At 41.5% G+C, this 15,822-nt stretch overlaps 1 protein-coding gene across 2 annotated transcripts; it reads right to left on the bottom strand.

Moving 5' to 3' along the window:
- Positions 1–367: 367 nt before the first annotated feature.
- On the bottom strand, positions 368–15,780 carry znf608 (zinc finger protein 608). Of its 2 annotated transcripts, none has more exons than XM_084086659.1 (9): positions 15,056–15,780; positions 14,148–14,283; positions 13,405–13,492; positions 10,221–12,480; positions 9,497–9,890; positions 8,418–8,557; positions 6,305–6,452; positions 1,934–1,996; positions 368–1,036 (listed from the first exon to the last, which is right to left on the bottom strand). In XM_084086659.1, exons 1-9 carry the CDS (start codon positions 15,650–15,652, stop codon positions 1,017–1,019), a joined length of 3,846 nt encoding a protein of 1,281 aa, XP_083942785.1. In that variant the 5' UTR covers positions 15,653–15,780; the 3' UTR covers positions 368–1,016. The 2 variants fall into 2 exon arrangements, 1 of the variants encoding a protein (XP_083942785.1); XR_014602984.1 differs by having other exon boundaries at positions 964–1,036; positions 6,297–6,452.
- Positions 15,781–15,822: the final 42 nt, after the last annotated feature.

Below are 15,822 nucleotides of genomic sequence, written 5' to 3'. Positions count from 1 at the left end.
TGTAAAAATATGACATACTAAGTCAAAATGATGAAAAAAAAAGTAAAATATGAAAAATGAAGTAATAATTATGATAATTATATTAAAAAGTAAAAATTCTGAAAGAAAATGTTGATATTCTGACTAAATGTCATAAAAAGTCAAACATTTTCCTCACAAGTATGAATTGCTCATAATTTCAACTTTTTCATTTCATAATTATCATGACTTCATATGTCATAAGTATGACTTTTTATCTCATAATTGTGAGGTGATTTATTTTTCCATTCTTCACACACACTCTCTCTCTTCACACACACATACACACACACACAGTATAAACTCCACTTACTTTCGCACTGGAATCATTTTCCACAGAACTAAAGGATAAAAACAACCTTGACTGTTTATTTGGATCGCCAAACATGTTAAGGCAGAGACAGTATAAAAAGCAACTGCAGTTTTGATGATCCAGCAGACATGAAGAAAAGCTGAGGAACCACTGACGGTCTGTCCAGAAAACCTCTCGTAAACATGATGAGTTATGCCTCATCATCATCATCACCACCACCATCATCATCATCATCATCATCACTACTGAAGGAACAACGCGGCAGACATTGCACTCATCAATACAAAGGTACATAAGCTAGTTATAGTCGCTTCGGTAAACTGTACAACTATGTACATCACGATAATACTGTATGGCACTGAGATGAGCAGTCGATGAACATCCACTTTACACGATACAATAGATTAATGGCTGTTAATAACAGTATATTCATGTTAATAAGTCAATGCAGAGCGAGCCACCGTACTTACAGTCACTTATAATCTATTGCAAACCGTCCTTTAGAGGTGAAGAGAGAGCAAATACATTCAACATTATGGTTACACAACGATATAAGTGCATACAAACAGCTAGATGGAGCATTTACAGGCTTTCTCCACTGCAAACTCCTCCATTCCTACATTCATCAAATCATCCGCTTTCCCAGAGGAAAAGTCCCAGAGTCCTCGTGTGCGTCGGGAACGTCTCACATCTTTCCCTCGTTTTCTGTGGAGATTAAACCGACGGTCAGAAACACTCGCACAAGCAAAGCTCTTAAGTTTTACATAAAAATTCGATTTTATTACGTTTATGAGATGAAGTTAAATGAAGACTATAAATTATGCCTTAAAAAGTCGAATTTATGACACAAAAAGTATATAAAAAAGTTACAATTATGACTTAAAATGAGGACATAAAAATCATAAAAATTACAAAAAGACAAAATTATGTAATCATTTTTACATTAAAAATCAAATTTATTACATTGATGAGATGAAGTTAAGTAAGATAAGTTAAATGAAGACTAAATTATGACTTAAAAAGTCGAAATTATGAAAAAGTATATTTAAAAAGTTAAAATTCTGACATACTAAGTCGAAATAATGATATAAAAGGTATATTAATAAGTAAAAATTCTGACTTAAATGTCATAACTATGACAGAAAATCAAGATTATGACAGAAAAACTAAATTATGACATGCTGTCGAAATGATAACAAAAAGTCAAAACTATGAAATATGAAGTCATATTTATGATATTAAAAAGTCAAAATTCTTAAATAAAAATGTGAAATTCTGACTTAAATGTCATAATCGGCTTGAACATTCAGAAATAACGTTTTCATATCTGTTCTTAGAACACATTTTTGTAAACTGGGTAAACGTTAAACTCAGATTAAATGTTTAATTGCTTCATTTTATGTCATTACAGCAACAGTCGATTCCGACTCCATTCATTTTCTCCATATTTAAAAGGATACAATTCTGACATACTAAGTCATAATAATTATGACATAAAAAATCATAAAAAATGACACATAAGTCCTAAATCCCTATGGGAGGAATGAATGTAAAGCACTTGTGTGCCGGCACTAATGTGTTGCGCTGTGTTTGTTTTCTCACCGCTGGAACAGGTTTGTGTTGTCGTCACTTGCTGGTTCGCAACCAGAGCCGCTGAGCTCAAACCTTCAGGATCAGAGATCACAGAACATTACAATCAACTCTTCCCCGGTCTCCGTTCAAAGACACATATATGATATTATTAGCCACAATTATTATATATTCTCACGCAAACAGCAGAGTTGTTTCTATAGATGCTGGACTGAGTTCTGAATGTTAAGGCCCCGATTTATTTCAAGCAAAACTGAAGAACGAATTGGTGTGACATCATTTAGAACAAAAACAGGGTTCGTTTTCAGAATTTAAAACAGCTTTCCAAAGTGAAATTTCTGAAAAAAGTTCACTCCGCTGGGAAACACCTCTGATCTGCCATTGGTCGGTGGTGATTACATAATAGGTGGGTGTGGCTCTAAGGCTCCGCCCTCTTTGGGTGTAAATCTTCTCCGGTTCATTTGTGACCCTGGACCACAAAACCAGTCACATGGGTATTTTTTAAAAACTGAGATTTATACATCATCTGAAAGCTGAATAAATAAGCTTTCCATTGATGTGTGGTTTGTTATGATAGGGCAATATTTGGCCAAGATACAACTATTGAAGATCTGGAATCTGAGGGTGCAAAAAAATCGAAACATTGAGAAAATCTCCTTTAAAGTTGTTCATTTATGTTGGCGATTGTGCAGCATTCACTCACAAAAATACATGTTTTATATATTTACGGTAGGAAATTTACAAAATATCTTCATGGAACATGATCTTAATATCCTAATGATTTTTGGCATAAAAGAAAAATCTATAATTTTGACCCATACATGTATTGTTGGCTATTGCCACAGATATCTCCGTGCGACTCGAGACTGGTTTTTGATGAACACAAGAAAAAATGTTAGACGAACTTCCAACTAAAACATTCAGGAAAAAAAATCAGGATGTGTTAAGGGTTGTTCAGGATGTGTTAGGGTGTTTCAGGATGGGTTAGGGTGTTTCAGGATGGGTTAGGGTTGTTCAGGATGGGTTAGGGTGTTTCAGGATGGGTTAGGGTTGTTCAGGATGGGTTAGGGTGTTTCAGGATGGGTTAGGGTTGTTCAGGATGGGTTAGAGTTGTTCAGGATGGGTTAGGGTTGTTCAGGATGTGTTAAGGGTTGTTCAGGATGGGTTAGGGTGTTTCAGGATGGGTTAGGGTGTTTCAGGATGGGTTAGAGTTGTTCAGGATGGGTTAGGGTTGTTCAGGATGTGTTAGGGTGTTTCAGGATGGGTTAGAGTTTTTCAGGATGGGTTAGAGTTGTTCAGGATGGGTTAGGGTGTTTCAGGATGGGTTAGAGTTGTTCAGGATGGGTTAGGGTGTTTCAGGATGGGTTAGAGTTCTTCAGGATGGGTTGGGGTGTTTCAGGATGGGTTAGGGTGTTTCAGGATGGGTTAGAGTTGTTCAGGATGGGTTAGGGTTGTTCAGGATGTGTTAGGGTTCTTCAGGATGGGTTGGGGTGTTTCAGGATGGGTTAGAGTTCTTCAGGATGGGTTGGGGTGTTTCAGGATGGGTTAGAGTTGTTCAGGATGGGTTAGAGTTGTTCAGGGTGGGTTAGAGTTGTTCAGGATGGGTTAGGGTTGTTCAGGATGGGTTAGGGTTGTTCAGGATGGGTTAGGGTTGTTCAGGATGGGTTGGGGTGTTTCAGGATGGGTTAGAGTTGTTCAGGATGGGTTAGAGTTGTTCAGGATGGGTTAGGGTTGTTCAGGATGGGTTAGGGTTGTTCAGGATGGGTTAGAGTTGTTCAGGATGGGTTAGGGTTGTTCAGGATGTGTTAAGGGTTGTTCAGGATGGGTTAGGGTGTTTCAGGATGGGTTAGAGTTGTTCAGGATGGGTTAGGGTTGTTCAGGATGTGTTAGGGTGTTTCAGGATGGGTTAGAGTTGTTCAGGATGGGTTAGGGTGTTTCAGGATGGGTTAGAGTTGTTCAGGATGGGTTAGGGTGTTTCAGGATGGGTTAGAGTTCTTCAGGATGGGTTGGGGTGTTTCAGGATGGGTTAGGGTGTTTCAGGATGGGTTAGAGTTGTTCAGGATGGGTTAGGGTTGTTCAGGATGTGTTAGGGTTCTTCAGGATGGGTTGGGGTGTTTCAGGATGGGTTAGAGTTCTTCAGGATGGGTTGGGGTGTTTCAGGATGGGTTAGAGTTGTTCAGGATGGGTTAGGGTGTTTCAGGATGGGTTAGAGTTGTTCAGGATGGGTTAGAGTTGTTCAGGGTGGGTTAGAGTTGTTCAGGATGGGTTAGGGTTGTTCAGGATGGGTTAGGGTTGTTCAGGATGGGTTAGAGTTGTTCAGGATGGGTTAGGGTTGTTCAAGATGTGTTAAGGGTTGTTCAGGATGGGTTAGGGTGTTTCAGGATGGGTTAGGGTGTTTCAGGATGGGTTAGAGTTGTTCAGGATGGGTTAGGGTTGTTCAGGATGTGTTAGGGTGTTTCAGGATGTGTTAAGGGTTGTTCAGGATGGGTTAGGGTGTTTCAGGATGGGTTAGAGTTGTTCAGGATGGGTTAGGGTGTTTCAGGATGGGTTAGAGTTGTTCAGGATGGGTTAGGGTTGTTCAGGATGTGTTAAGGGTTGTTCAGGATGGGTTAAGGGTTGTTCAGGATGGGTTAGGGTGTTTCAGGATGGGTTAGGGTTGTTCAGGATGGGTTAGGGTGTTTCAGGATGGGTTGGGGTGTTTCAGGATGGGTTAGAGTTGTTCAGGATGTGTTAAGGGTTGTTCAGGATGGGTTAGGGTGTTTCAGGATGGGTTAGGGTTGTTCAGGATGGGTTAGGGTTGTTCAGGATGGGTTAGAGTTGTTCAGGATGGGTTAGGGTTGTTCAGGATGTGTTAAGGGTTGTTCAGGATGGGTTAGGGTGTTTCAGGATGGGTTAGGGTGTTTCAGGATGGGTTAGGGTGTTTCAGGATGGGTTAGGGTTGTTCAGGATGTGTTAGGGTGTTTCAGGATGGGTTAGAGTTGTTCAGGATGGGTTAGAGTTGTTCAGGATGGGTTAGGGTTCTTCAGGATGGGTTGGGGTGTTTCAGGATGGGTTAGAGTTGTTCAGGATGGGTTAGAGTTGTTCAGGATGGGTTAGGGTCCTTCAGGATGGGTTGGGGTGTTTCAGGATGGGTTAGAGTTGTTCAGGATGGGTTAGGGTGTTTCAGGATGGGTTAGAGTTGTTCAGGATGGGTTAGAGTTGTTCAGGATGGGTTAGGGTGTTTCAGGATGGGTTGGGGTTGTTCAGGATGGGTTAGGGTGTTTCAGGATGGGTTAGGGTGTTTCAGGATGTGTTAAGGGTTGTTCAGGATGGGTTGGGGTTGTTCAGGATGTTCGCTAACAGATTATCACCGCAAAGGTATTCCAAACTTCTTTTTAACCCTAAGCGAGCGAAAAGATCTCCGCCGTGAGTATACTGGGGCCTTAACAGTGTGTTTTAATAATGCAAAGAACTCAAGATCAAGCAACATTTGATTCCTCGTGATATGAGCCCTTTGAGAAAGGCTATAGTGCGTTCAGTAGTAATCGTTTCGTTTCGTTTATTTATATAGCACCTTACAGGCTACCACCGTAGGTCCAAAGTGCTGTACATTGCAATAAAAAGCAACAGAACAATAAGACAAAACATAAAAACATCCATGTATTAATGTACTAAAATGCCAAAGAGTACAGATAAGATTTTAAGCGGTCCTTAAAAACATTACGAGTCGAGGAAGATCTAACATCCAATGGCAGATTATTCCACAATCTAGACCAGCGACAGAGAAAACACGATCACCCTTCAGAGACTCGCACGAGGAAAGAAACTTGTTTGATGATCTTAATCTTACGCCTGAACTGTAGGGCTTACACTGCAAAAATGCTTTTCTTACTTTGTATTTTTGTCTGATTTCCAGTCCAAATATCTAAAAAATTCTTAAATCAAGATGCATTTACTAGATGAGTAAAATGTCATAAGATATTATGTCTTGTTTTCTGGGAAAATAAATAAAAATTAATTGATTTGTTGCTTAAAAAAAGCAAAATGATCTGCCAATGGGGTGAGAAAAATAATGTTAATTCAAACAGAAACAAGATTATTTTTCTCACCCCATTAGCAGATCATTTTGCTTGTTTTAAGCAAAAACTCACTTCATTTTGATTTATGTTCCCAGAAAACAAGACATAATATCTTATGGCATTTTACTACTTTAGTACAGACATCTTTATTTAAGAATTTTTAGATATTTGGACTGGAAACAAGGCAAAAATACCAAGTAAGAAAAGCATTTTTTGCAGTGTAATAAGCTCAGCTAAGTATTCTGGTGCAGTATTAATAGTGTTATTAATAAGTATTAATTAATAAGTAGTAATAGTGTAGTTCAGTTGTTTTTGACCTTTTCACCTTGAAAGGGGTCGTACTGGCCGGACACCAGCGTGTAGCTCATGCCCAGGTGAGTGAGGTGATGTGTCTGAAGGTGGCGTCCGTACGGGACCGTCTCTCTCTCCCGCTCAGAGTCTCGTTCCTGCTCCGGGGATCCTCGTTCTCCAGGCTGGAGAGGGAAACACACGGCGTAAACACTGAAATACTGTGAAGACAATGACATTGTTCATTTGTTTTATGTGGTTTGAAGCCATACGCTCTTAAAAATAAAGGATCAAAAAGGGGGTTTTCACAGCGATGCGATCCCAGACAGCAACATGGTGTCGGCCCACATCCGGTACGCGCTGATTCCCCATGTACCGGATCTGGGCCGGTTGCTGTCTGGGATAGAAGATCCATTTTTGGTTCCCCAAAGAACCTTACAGTAGGCGCGTTTCCATTACAGATTTTTTTCTAAATGTCGACAAAAAACTTTTGCGAAATGACGGCGTTTCCATTAACCGATGTTATGCTAAACTAAAAATGAAGACTAAAACTTCATTTTTTCCTCTCGCGATAAGTAAAGTCATTCCAAAAACCATGGCAAAGGACGTTGGTAGGTTAATGTACTATATCCCAGCCACTGCACTGGCCATTATTATTAATGGAAGGAGATGTATGTGTGTTTTCAAGCATTAATGGTAAGGAAAGACCCTTATACTATGAGCGGCACATATGAGGAGTTTATGGGTATTTCTCCCTCATTTCTGCTTCGAGGTCTTGATTGTGGCATTTATTTAAGGTTTAGAATCCATTATTCCTGTAATTCTTTCGTCTTATATGAATTTAATAAAGAAAGTCTCGTACTCTGTCCAAACACACCGCGTCATCTACGTCAGGTGACCTGTAAATGCGCAAAAACTGTTTCAATTGCAGTTTTTTACGAAATATTTCTTTTTCGAATTGCCTGAAAAAAACCCTCATGCGAGCGTAAAAACTTTTTTGCGATAAATGGGAGTTTTTGCGAAATTGACGTGTTTCCATTGGGCGTATTTTCAATTCACAATTTCAATTTGTGCAATTTGAAGGGTAATGGAAACGCGGCTAGTGATCAGTTCTTAAAATAACCTTTTTTCTTACATTTATTTTCCACTTTAAAGAAACTTTTGTGGAATGAGGTTCTTCACGGAACCGTAAATGCCAATAAAGAACCTTAATTTTTAAGAGTGCACATTTCCGAACAGGACACATATTTACAGTGTGAAGCACCTACATGAATCCATATCAATATGTCTGATAAATATTATAATCTTAAAACACAGAGTCCTGCTCTTTAAAGCCAATCAAAGACTGTCTTCAGTGCCTCCGTCTTCAGGTTTGTCGACATTGGGTTGGCTAACATGTCTATGGAAGGCAAAGCTTTGGGTGTTTCCTTGAAGGTCTAGAAATTCAGTAGCTTATCGTAACGTAATCCCAGCAAGCAATTGCCATCATTTCACCATCTCGGTTAATTATAAACCCGATATAGCTCGGGCTACGAGTAACACACTTCTAGCAAAAATAACCTTGAATTTGGTTACATGTCGTTTTTGCCAAAATAACTTGCGAGATGTTTGATATTCCATCATGTAAGCAAAGTCAGTGATGACAAGGTGTTTGGTTTCATTTCTTTGACGTGTCTAATTGATGACTAGTCTAATCTTGGACTATGGTTTAGACATCTATATAATTTTTACTGATAGCCCAAATTTTGTCAAACAAATGCCTTGTTTTAGCCTAGACATCATGGCTGTATTTAGACGGCTATTAGACGTATTTTAAACACAAAATTGCTTGCTGGGAAATGATCAAAACTGAAAAACTGAAATTGTTTACAGCGCCTTTAATCAATTAATGACACTTTTGTGTCCCATAGTGTGCCAACAAATCCCAATTCCCAACAATTTGCCAGCATTTATTTGATGTCCTCTACTGTTCTGGATGTTCATTAAGGAACTATATTTAGTAACTATATATACAGGACAACTTCAGCTTCACACAGTTTATTCAGATCACATGTAGATCCACATTTGACTCTGTGGTGGCCAATAAGCCTTGCCTTACTTATAAATGATCCAACCGTCTTTTACTTGCTGTTTTGTAGTGGGATACATACAACAGGAGATTTGCCATGATAAGGCAGGAGAGGATGCGACAGGAGCTCTAATGCTGTCGAATCTGTCACTGGTTTACTGCTTTGAGCTGCTTCTGAATCCTCTCTCCCAGCCGTCTTCCCATACAGAGGGTAATGGAAACCTGGAGAGGAAAACACACAGCTTACTCTCAATACAAACAATCCAAAGCCTCTAAGGAGCGAGTGAGGGAATACTTCTATGACACTCCAATCCTTTATTTGTAAAGCTTTGTACGGTAACCCCAGTTCTTCCATGCGAACACATGCTTTAACCCCACAGAATTATTGACACTATAACACTGTAAAAGAAAAATTACCGTAAAATTTCCAGTAAAAAAACGGCAGCTGTGGTTGCCAGAAATCTACCGTAAAAAATACGGTAGCAACATTTTAGGATTTACAGACTTAAATTTACAGTAAAAAGCCGTATTTCATTATCTAATATAATGTTAATTTACAGAGTTATTGAAGTACTATCTGTTTTGTACCATTGTAATACACTGACAACCACCAATCACAGCGGTGATGAAAGTCACATGATTAGTCACAAGCAGCTCTTCCACAAGATAGTTATTAGTAATATATAGAAGCTGCACAGTGTCATTCACACACACACACTAAACACCATCATGGTAACACGCATGACATTTTAAAAATGCAGTAAACATTAATTTAACACCATTAAATGTAACATAACCCTCCGCCGTGTTTAGAAAAAACTAAGAACAAACAGTTATTTCAACAAAAATACATCAAATGTGAAGTGTCATGCAGGGAATTGTGGGAATGTCAATTTACGATTTTTCACAGTACATTATACAATGACTTGTTCTTTTTCATTTCCAAAAACTATAAATTTTTACTGTAAAATTACATTAAATGTACGGTTAGCTCTATCACAGTTATTCACTGTATATAGTACGGAAACTTTCTGTTAACCAATTAACAGTTTTTCACTGTGGCATTTTTACGGTATTTTACCATTAAAATCACGATGATTTTTTACAGCGTACCCTTCCCCCCATGGTCACTATTGTGGTGTCATATTTACAGATGATTACCTGGGTAATTGTGCACCAGGGCTGGAGACATCACCCTGTACGCATTGCTGCTCGCCTCGCACAGGTGTAAATAGGGGTAGGAGTGTTGAAACTGGAGGAAGGATTGCTGGGGTGACGAGGCGGGCCCTCTCGCGGTCTGCGAGTCTTCAGACATCTCGTCCACAATCTCATCCCCATCCGCTCGGGTACTTTCCTCGGAGACCTCGGCAGCCGTCTCACACTTGACGTTCTGGAGTTCGGTCTCCAGCCTGGACTCGGACTCTACAGGCATGTGCCAGTCTTTCCCCTTGTCTGGACTGAGAATCATTTCCTCAGAGATCTTGTTGACCTCTTGATTTTGCTGCTTCACATATTTGGACTGATAAGAGTGGCTCCAGGACTGAGACTCTGAAGCCTAAACCCAGAGGAACATCCACCGTCAAACAGTTTCTGCTCTGACAACCAATGAAATTACACACCTTACAGGGAAGCCCTTTGTTATGAAACAGTAGCCCTGTGTTTAATGCGTTCACTGAAAATTTCAAAAGGATCAATATGATCTCAATCATCAAAAAATCCTGGCAATTCGATCATTTGATGATTAAGGATCATACAGAATTTCCACTCATAACAACATGCGTTGAACGACTGTTTTCCCAGCATAACCAAGGACTTTTCTAGAAGTCTGTTAATGTCTTTAAAAGAACATTTCCTCAGTAAATGATAAGTAACATCAGTAACTTACATTTAGAAATGTTACATTTGTGTCCACATTTGATTTTGAGTTTGAGCTCTCCAAACTGAGGTCTTCAGATTCCTTGAGGACCCCTTGTTCTTTAGTCATGGCATGGATATGAGACGGCTTTCCCTGCTGCTGCTGAAATGACAGCTGCTTGTCCAACTCCACATAGATGAAGCCAGGTTTCGCACAGCTAATTTTAACAGAGTTTGCCCCCTTATGAATCGACTGAGGAGAGCTCATAAATTGTTTTTGCTCATCCTTCGTTCGTTCCTTTTGCTCGGATCCTCGCCTAACTTGACCTCTACTCTGCTTGCTATACTGTATTTCCTCACAGCACGCCTCACTGAGCGGCCTGTGGGAGCTGGGCATCATCAGAACCTTCTGGTCCACGGGAACACCCCGGCTGTACTGTCCGTAATACAAGGACTGAGCCAGCGCTGTGTGCGTTTCGTACTGAATCTGCGATTGGGAACTTGAGTGGCTAGACGATTCTGAGCTTTTTACATCCTCACTTGAATCTCTCAAGTCATCCTTCGGTCGACCGTAAGGTGAGGCCACCTTGTGGAACGATGTGGAATTGGCTTGCCCAGAGTGCATGTAACCTGGGATACAATGGGATTCATAACCATGGCCATGAGATGTGGACTGGACCTCTTTTCCTGGGGTCACCGTGCCAGCATTGGGAATTTTGGGAATGATGTTGGCGTTCGAATCTTGCGTGGAGTTCCTTCTAGATCTCGAGTTGGATCCGCCGTCCTCGGCTGCGTCGGATATGTCGGAGTATGCAGGACTGTTTGTTTTGGCAGTCACTCCAACTCCATCACCGTTTGTAAGAGGGCCACAGTCCATTCTCGCAGAGCTCCCGATGGAAGGACTCGGAGCGTTGTCTGAGAAGGTGTACACCTTGTCGGCCTCGGCTCTGATACTCGCCATGCGGCTTTCCTGCGTTTCACCTGGACCGTTCACCACATCTTGCTTGCTTAAGTGCTCTTTCAAGAGGCTTACAGGAAAGTCTTTCCCGATGCTCTTGGCATCGTCCGTTTTGGTGTAAATCGGGTCGCTTTTGGGACTCTTGCAATTCCTGTCCTTTAATCGATGCTTTTCCTTTCTCTTACTCTCTTTGCTCAGGACTGCAGTGGTGTTGGCCATGTTAACTTGTGCAATAATGTCCAGCTTTGGCTTAATGGGTTTCAAGGAGAGGTTCTTGGCTTTTGTGAGGTTAACAGTTGGAGAGGCCTGATGAGAAGAAACGTCTGGGATTTTAGTAGAAAATGCATTGGGGGGAATAGCGGTCAGCTTCGGAGGAGCAGGAGCAGCGTTGATTAGTCTATTGATTCTAGACTTAGCCGAGCATCTCTCAGCGAACCCACTTTCCTTCTTTACTTTGCTACAGATGTCCCTCTTTTCAATAGCACCCTCCGCTTCGAGCTTAGGCATCTCGACAGATGTGCTACGATCCGTCATGAGGCAGTTCTCAAGGACGACAGACATGTTGGAAATGAGTGGGAGGTTGCTCAGATCGTCTATGGATCCATCCTTACTTGTCAAGTTCTGGCGTATTTTTGCATTGGCCATGGGACTGCCTTCATTGTTGAGCAATGCTTTCCTGCTCTTTGGAGAACCGACTGCATTGAGTTTATAAATGCTTCTGGGCTTCTTGGAGACGATGTTCTCAGAAGAATCAAAAGGTACAGAGCTGAGTGCTTCATCAAAATCTGAAAGTCTGTCTTCGCTTTCCACCTCAAACTCTTGCTTGCTGTCATTGTTCAGGTGAGCATGCGACTGGTGGTAACGGAGCCCGTTGATATGTTTGTACTTCTTGTTGCAGTTCGGATGTGGACAGTCTATTAGCATTGGGGAGGCGCAAACCTGATCAAGAAACACAGGGTCGGATTTACCCTGAGGGGTGGAAGGAGCACTCCTGGATTTGGCTCGTATCCTTTTCCCATTCCCATTCCGAATGTCCTCCGAGACCAAGCTCAAATCTAGATCCGCTGGGGCTTTGCTTTTTCTTTTTCCGCATATAAGTGGATTGGATTTGATGTCCTCCACGTAGTATCCAGGTGTTCTACAGCCACTGAGGTTCAGACTCCCTCGTCTTCCTTTGCTGCCGATTCCCACACCACGCCTCTTGTGAGTTAGTCCTCGTATCTTGGAAAGACTTGGGTCAGCAGTTGGTTGATCTGGAATGCCAAGTCGCATCCGTTTACCACGTCCACGTCCACAAGGCATTTCAGAGTCACTCATTGGTGACTCACAAAACCTAGTTCAAAACAACAAGGAGTCATGAGTGTATGTAAATAAACACATTTCAAATGAATGATCTAAACAGTTTTAAACTTAGATTTACTAACAGCTTGTGTCACGCAAACCCTCTGTTGGTGTTAAAAAAAACCATAGTATTTAAATGAATCATTCAACTTGATTTTACTTGAACTTTACTGGTATTTGCGCCATTATTTAAAGTGCCCCAGTGGTGAAGATCCAGCTTTTAATGTTGTTTATGTGTCTATGTGGTGTTTTTAATATGCTTTAAGACAAACCATGTGTAAATTCATAAGTCGACACCATTGCTGAGTATTTTCTCCTTAAAACTGTAGTGAACCAAAAACACGCTTTGAAATCGCTGGTGTTTCTGACATCACAAACTACCTTGTAACCAATCAGATCAACGTGTGATCGTCAACCAGTGGATCTCTGAGCTGAGTGAGTGAGTGGAGGCGGGGCTCATTTGCATATTCATAGAACCGTGCATACTAAATGAGGCAAGGGTGTCGAGTTACATTTAAGCTATTTTAAGGCAAGATTTTTTTAAGGAATTTTTTTTTTAAATATGTGTCAATTTTGTGATCAAAGATGAGTTTTAAAGGATACAATTAATGACTACGAGGGGCTTTGACACTCGAAAAAGCATGTCTTAACCCATTTTGCGCTCGCCATGCTGCGATAGTTACTTTGTGTTGCTCTCGGTAGATTGTGTTGGTCCTTATGTAAATGAGCTGCTGCATCTGTGTTCTTTAATTTGCACATTGTTCTACAGTACATTGGCCTTACAGAACTTTCCTATCGCCGCTTTTATGGGATTTCGGTCTCACACTAGTTTGCCCTGTTTGGTAAATCTGGCACCTTGGATCTTCAGTACACCGCAAGTCAAGCTTTCAAGAAGAAAGAAAGGAAAGTGTATTACCGTGGTGGAGCCCAGTCATGCTTGGTACAGTCCAAGAGAGTTCCCACATAGGTCCTTTTTCTCCATGTGACATTCACAACTAGAACCCCTGGAATCAAAGAGAAACATTCACAATAATGAGTACCTCTGAAATATTGGGGTTAAAAAAAAACACACAAAAAAAAAGATTATAAAAAAAAAACACAATCACCAAATAAAAGCATTCAGGTTTAGCCCACAAAGTGCACTCTTGGAAATAAAGGTTCCAAAAGATGCCAAAGAAGAACCATTTTTGGTTCCCCAAAGAACCTTTCAGTTTGCAGTTTAATTTCTCTTAGCCATAGAACATTTTAATAATCTAAAGAACCTTTTGTGCAATGGGAAGATTCCATGGATGTTAAATGCTCTTCATGGAGCCAATAAAGAACCTTTATTTCTAAGAGTAGGTCTTTTATTGTATTTTCGAATGGATTCATTCAGCGTTTGATCTCGGTGATGGAAGTTAAGATGGTGGTCTGCAATTTTAATTTGCTTAATCAATATGCAACCAGTGTCTCCTCTTCCTTCAAATGATTCAGTCTCACAGCTGCTTTGAAAACGCAGTCCTGTGGAGCTAATGACAAACTCGCCCTTACGTATCCAGTTAAACCAATCTGAATGCAGCCCTTCATAATGTGGTGAAGTGGAGAAAGAGAAGCGAGATGATGTATTTCTGTTTTAAATGTGGAATATTGCACAGAATAACATGAACAGAAAGCTCTCACCTTCCTCAGTCTCATGCCACACAATGCCCTCCAGATTGACACTCGTTCCGGGTTGACATGGCTCCATGTAGCTGGACTCGAGGGCTTTCTCGGCTTCGTGTGTGTTTGTTCCGACTGACCGTGTCTTAACACTCAACTGGAGAGAGAGAGAGAGAGAGAGAGAAGGAGAGAGAGAGAGAGAGAGAGAGAGAGAGAGAGCAAACACAAGGCCAGCTGAAGTAAAATGCAGTTTCTTGATGCTCAATTTGATCTGAACTCGCTCTGATAATGTTGATCAAGCATAATGAATATCCAATTAATCACTTAATCCTCCTCATGCAAGGAAAACACACAAATGGCGATGACAGCATCATCATGTCAGAATGTCCCTGTGAATGCTGAGCGGTGTCACTGGAATCAATGTGTACAAAATGAAAAAGACATCATAAGTGTACAGGGACAATAGAGCAGAAGGGGGCGGAGCCTCTCGCTGTGTTTTAAACTGTAAATAACACACGAAAAGCATCTCGGCTTCAAACGAGCCAGTATGTCTTTGTCCAGAACAAACAGAGGGAATTATGTTGCTTAGGTTTCCAATGGCAACAGACATGACGGTTTTCACAAGGGCTGCATGCATAACAAAGGAAATGGCTGACAAACAAAAGAAAACCTGATATTGCAAAGCAAACCAAGCAATGCGACGGAAGGTGTTTAGGATTTTTCAGGAGCCTGTAAAGACATGCATGTCGCTCATAAAGAAGCACCTTTGGTGCATGAGAAGAAGGCTTGATTCTCACGCACACAGACAGTGAATCCGCCATCAGCTCACACAGTCTCGCGCTCGCTTCAGTATCACGGTTTGACTGTTATATGCACATATCAACTTGTGCACCGATATGAAGGTGTGTGAAGGACAGATGTTTGCTTACCGTGCTCGTGTCGTCAATGTGTTCAACAATAGCCGCGTCCATTCCGCCTCTGCAAACGAGACTCTCGGTTCCGTTCTCGGAAAGCGGGCCGAACTCATCCCCGTGCTTCTCTTTCCGCGTCCTCGCCTGCTCTTTCTCTCTCCTCACTCCTTTGCTTTGGGTTTTGCCTTTCTTTGCGTCTTTGCTGGCTCTTGCGCCCGCGTCGGGGCTGCTGTCCACTGGTGCTGAATTCATCTCCGCGACGCGTCCTTGAGCCTCGCGACGCTTTCCGACGCACACTTTAGGAATTCCGCTCACAATCTCTCTCTCACAATTCCTTCGTTTCAGCTTGAATTTCTTGGGCTCTTTGCAGAGGAACGGGAGCTCGGCGTGCGCAAGGCCCGCGCTCGCGCAATGATATTCGAGCTCTTGATCGCGACCTTCCGTCGTGCTATTAACGCTTAAAACGCGATTCATCTCCAATCTCTGTCGATCCTTCTCCAAATCCGCGTCCAGGTCGATGATCAGATTCCCAACCCCGATCTCCCAGTCATCCCCGCTGTCGTCCTGGTCTCCGTGTGTCCTGATCCTGTGATGAAGGGAGGAACTCACTGACATTCTCCTCCACACGGGATTTCTGACAGAAAACGGTGATGAATCCTAAATCAAGTGATGGGAGGGTATTAATCACACACTGGCGCTAATGGGAACTGAGTGACCGTGGAGCTGCTGAGATGCTCATGACTCTCTCCACATTAAAACTCATTAAAACAGATCTGCAGCGTGTG

This window comes from Abramis brama (assembly GCF_963993115.1).
Source record: "Abramis brama genome assembly, chromosome: 16".
Classification (NCBI taxonomy): domain Eukaryota; kingdom Metazoa; phylum Chordata; class Actinopteri; order Cypriniformes; family Leuciscidae; genus Abramis; species Abramis brama.
The sequence above is the reverse complement of the archived record's forward strand: the minus strand, read 5'-3'. Positions and strand labels throughout refer to the sequence as shown.

What these genes read in the sequence shown, in the direction of transcription:
- znf608 (XM_084086659.1), bottom strand. Translation starts at nt 15,652, where the DNA reads ATGTCAGTGAGTTCCTCCCTTCATCACAGGATCAGGACACACGGAGAC. An exon ending in GTGGCATGAGACTGAGGAAG is followed by an intron (nt 13,493 to 14,147) that starts GTGAGAGCTTTC and finishes CTTTGATTCCAG; the next exon opens with GGGTTCTAGTTGTGAATGTC. An exon ending in ATCATGGCAAATCTCCTGTT is followed by an intron (nt 6,453 to 8,417) that starts GTATGTATCCCA and finishes TTCCCTCTCCAG; the next exon opens with CCTGGAGAACGAGGATCCCC.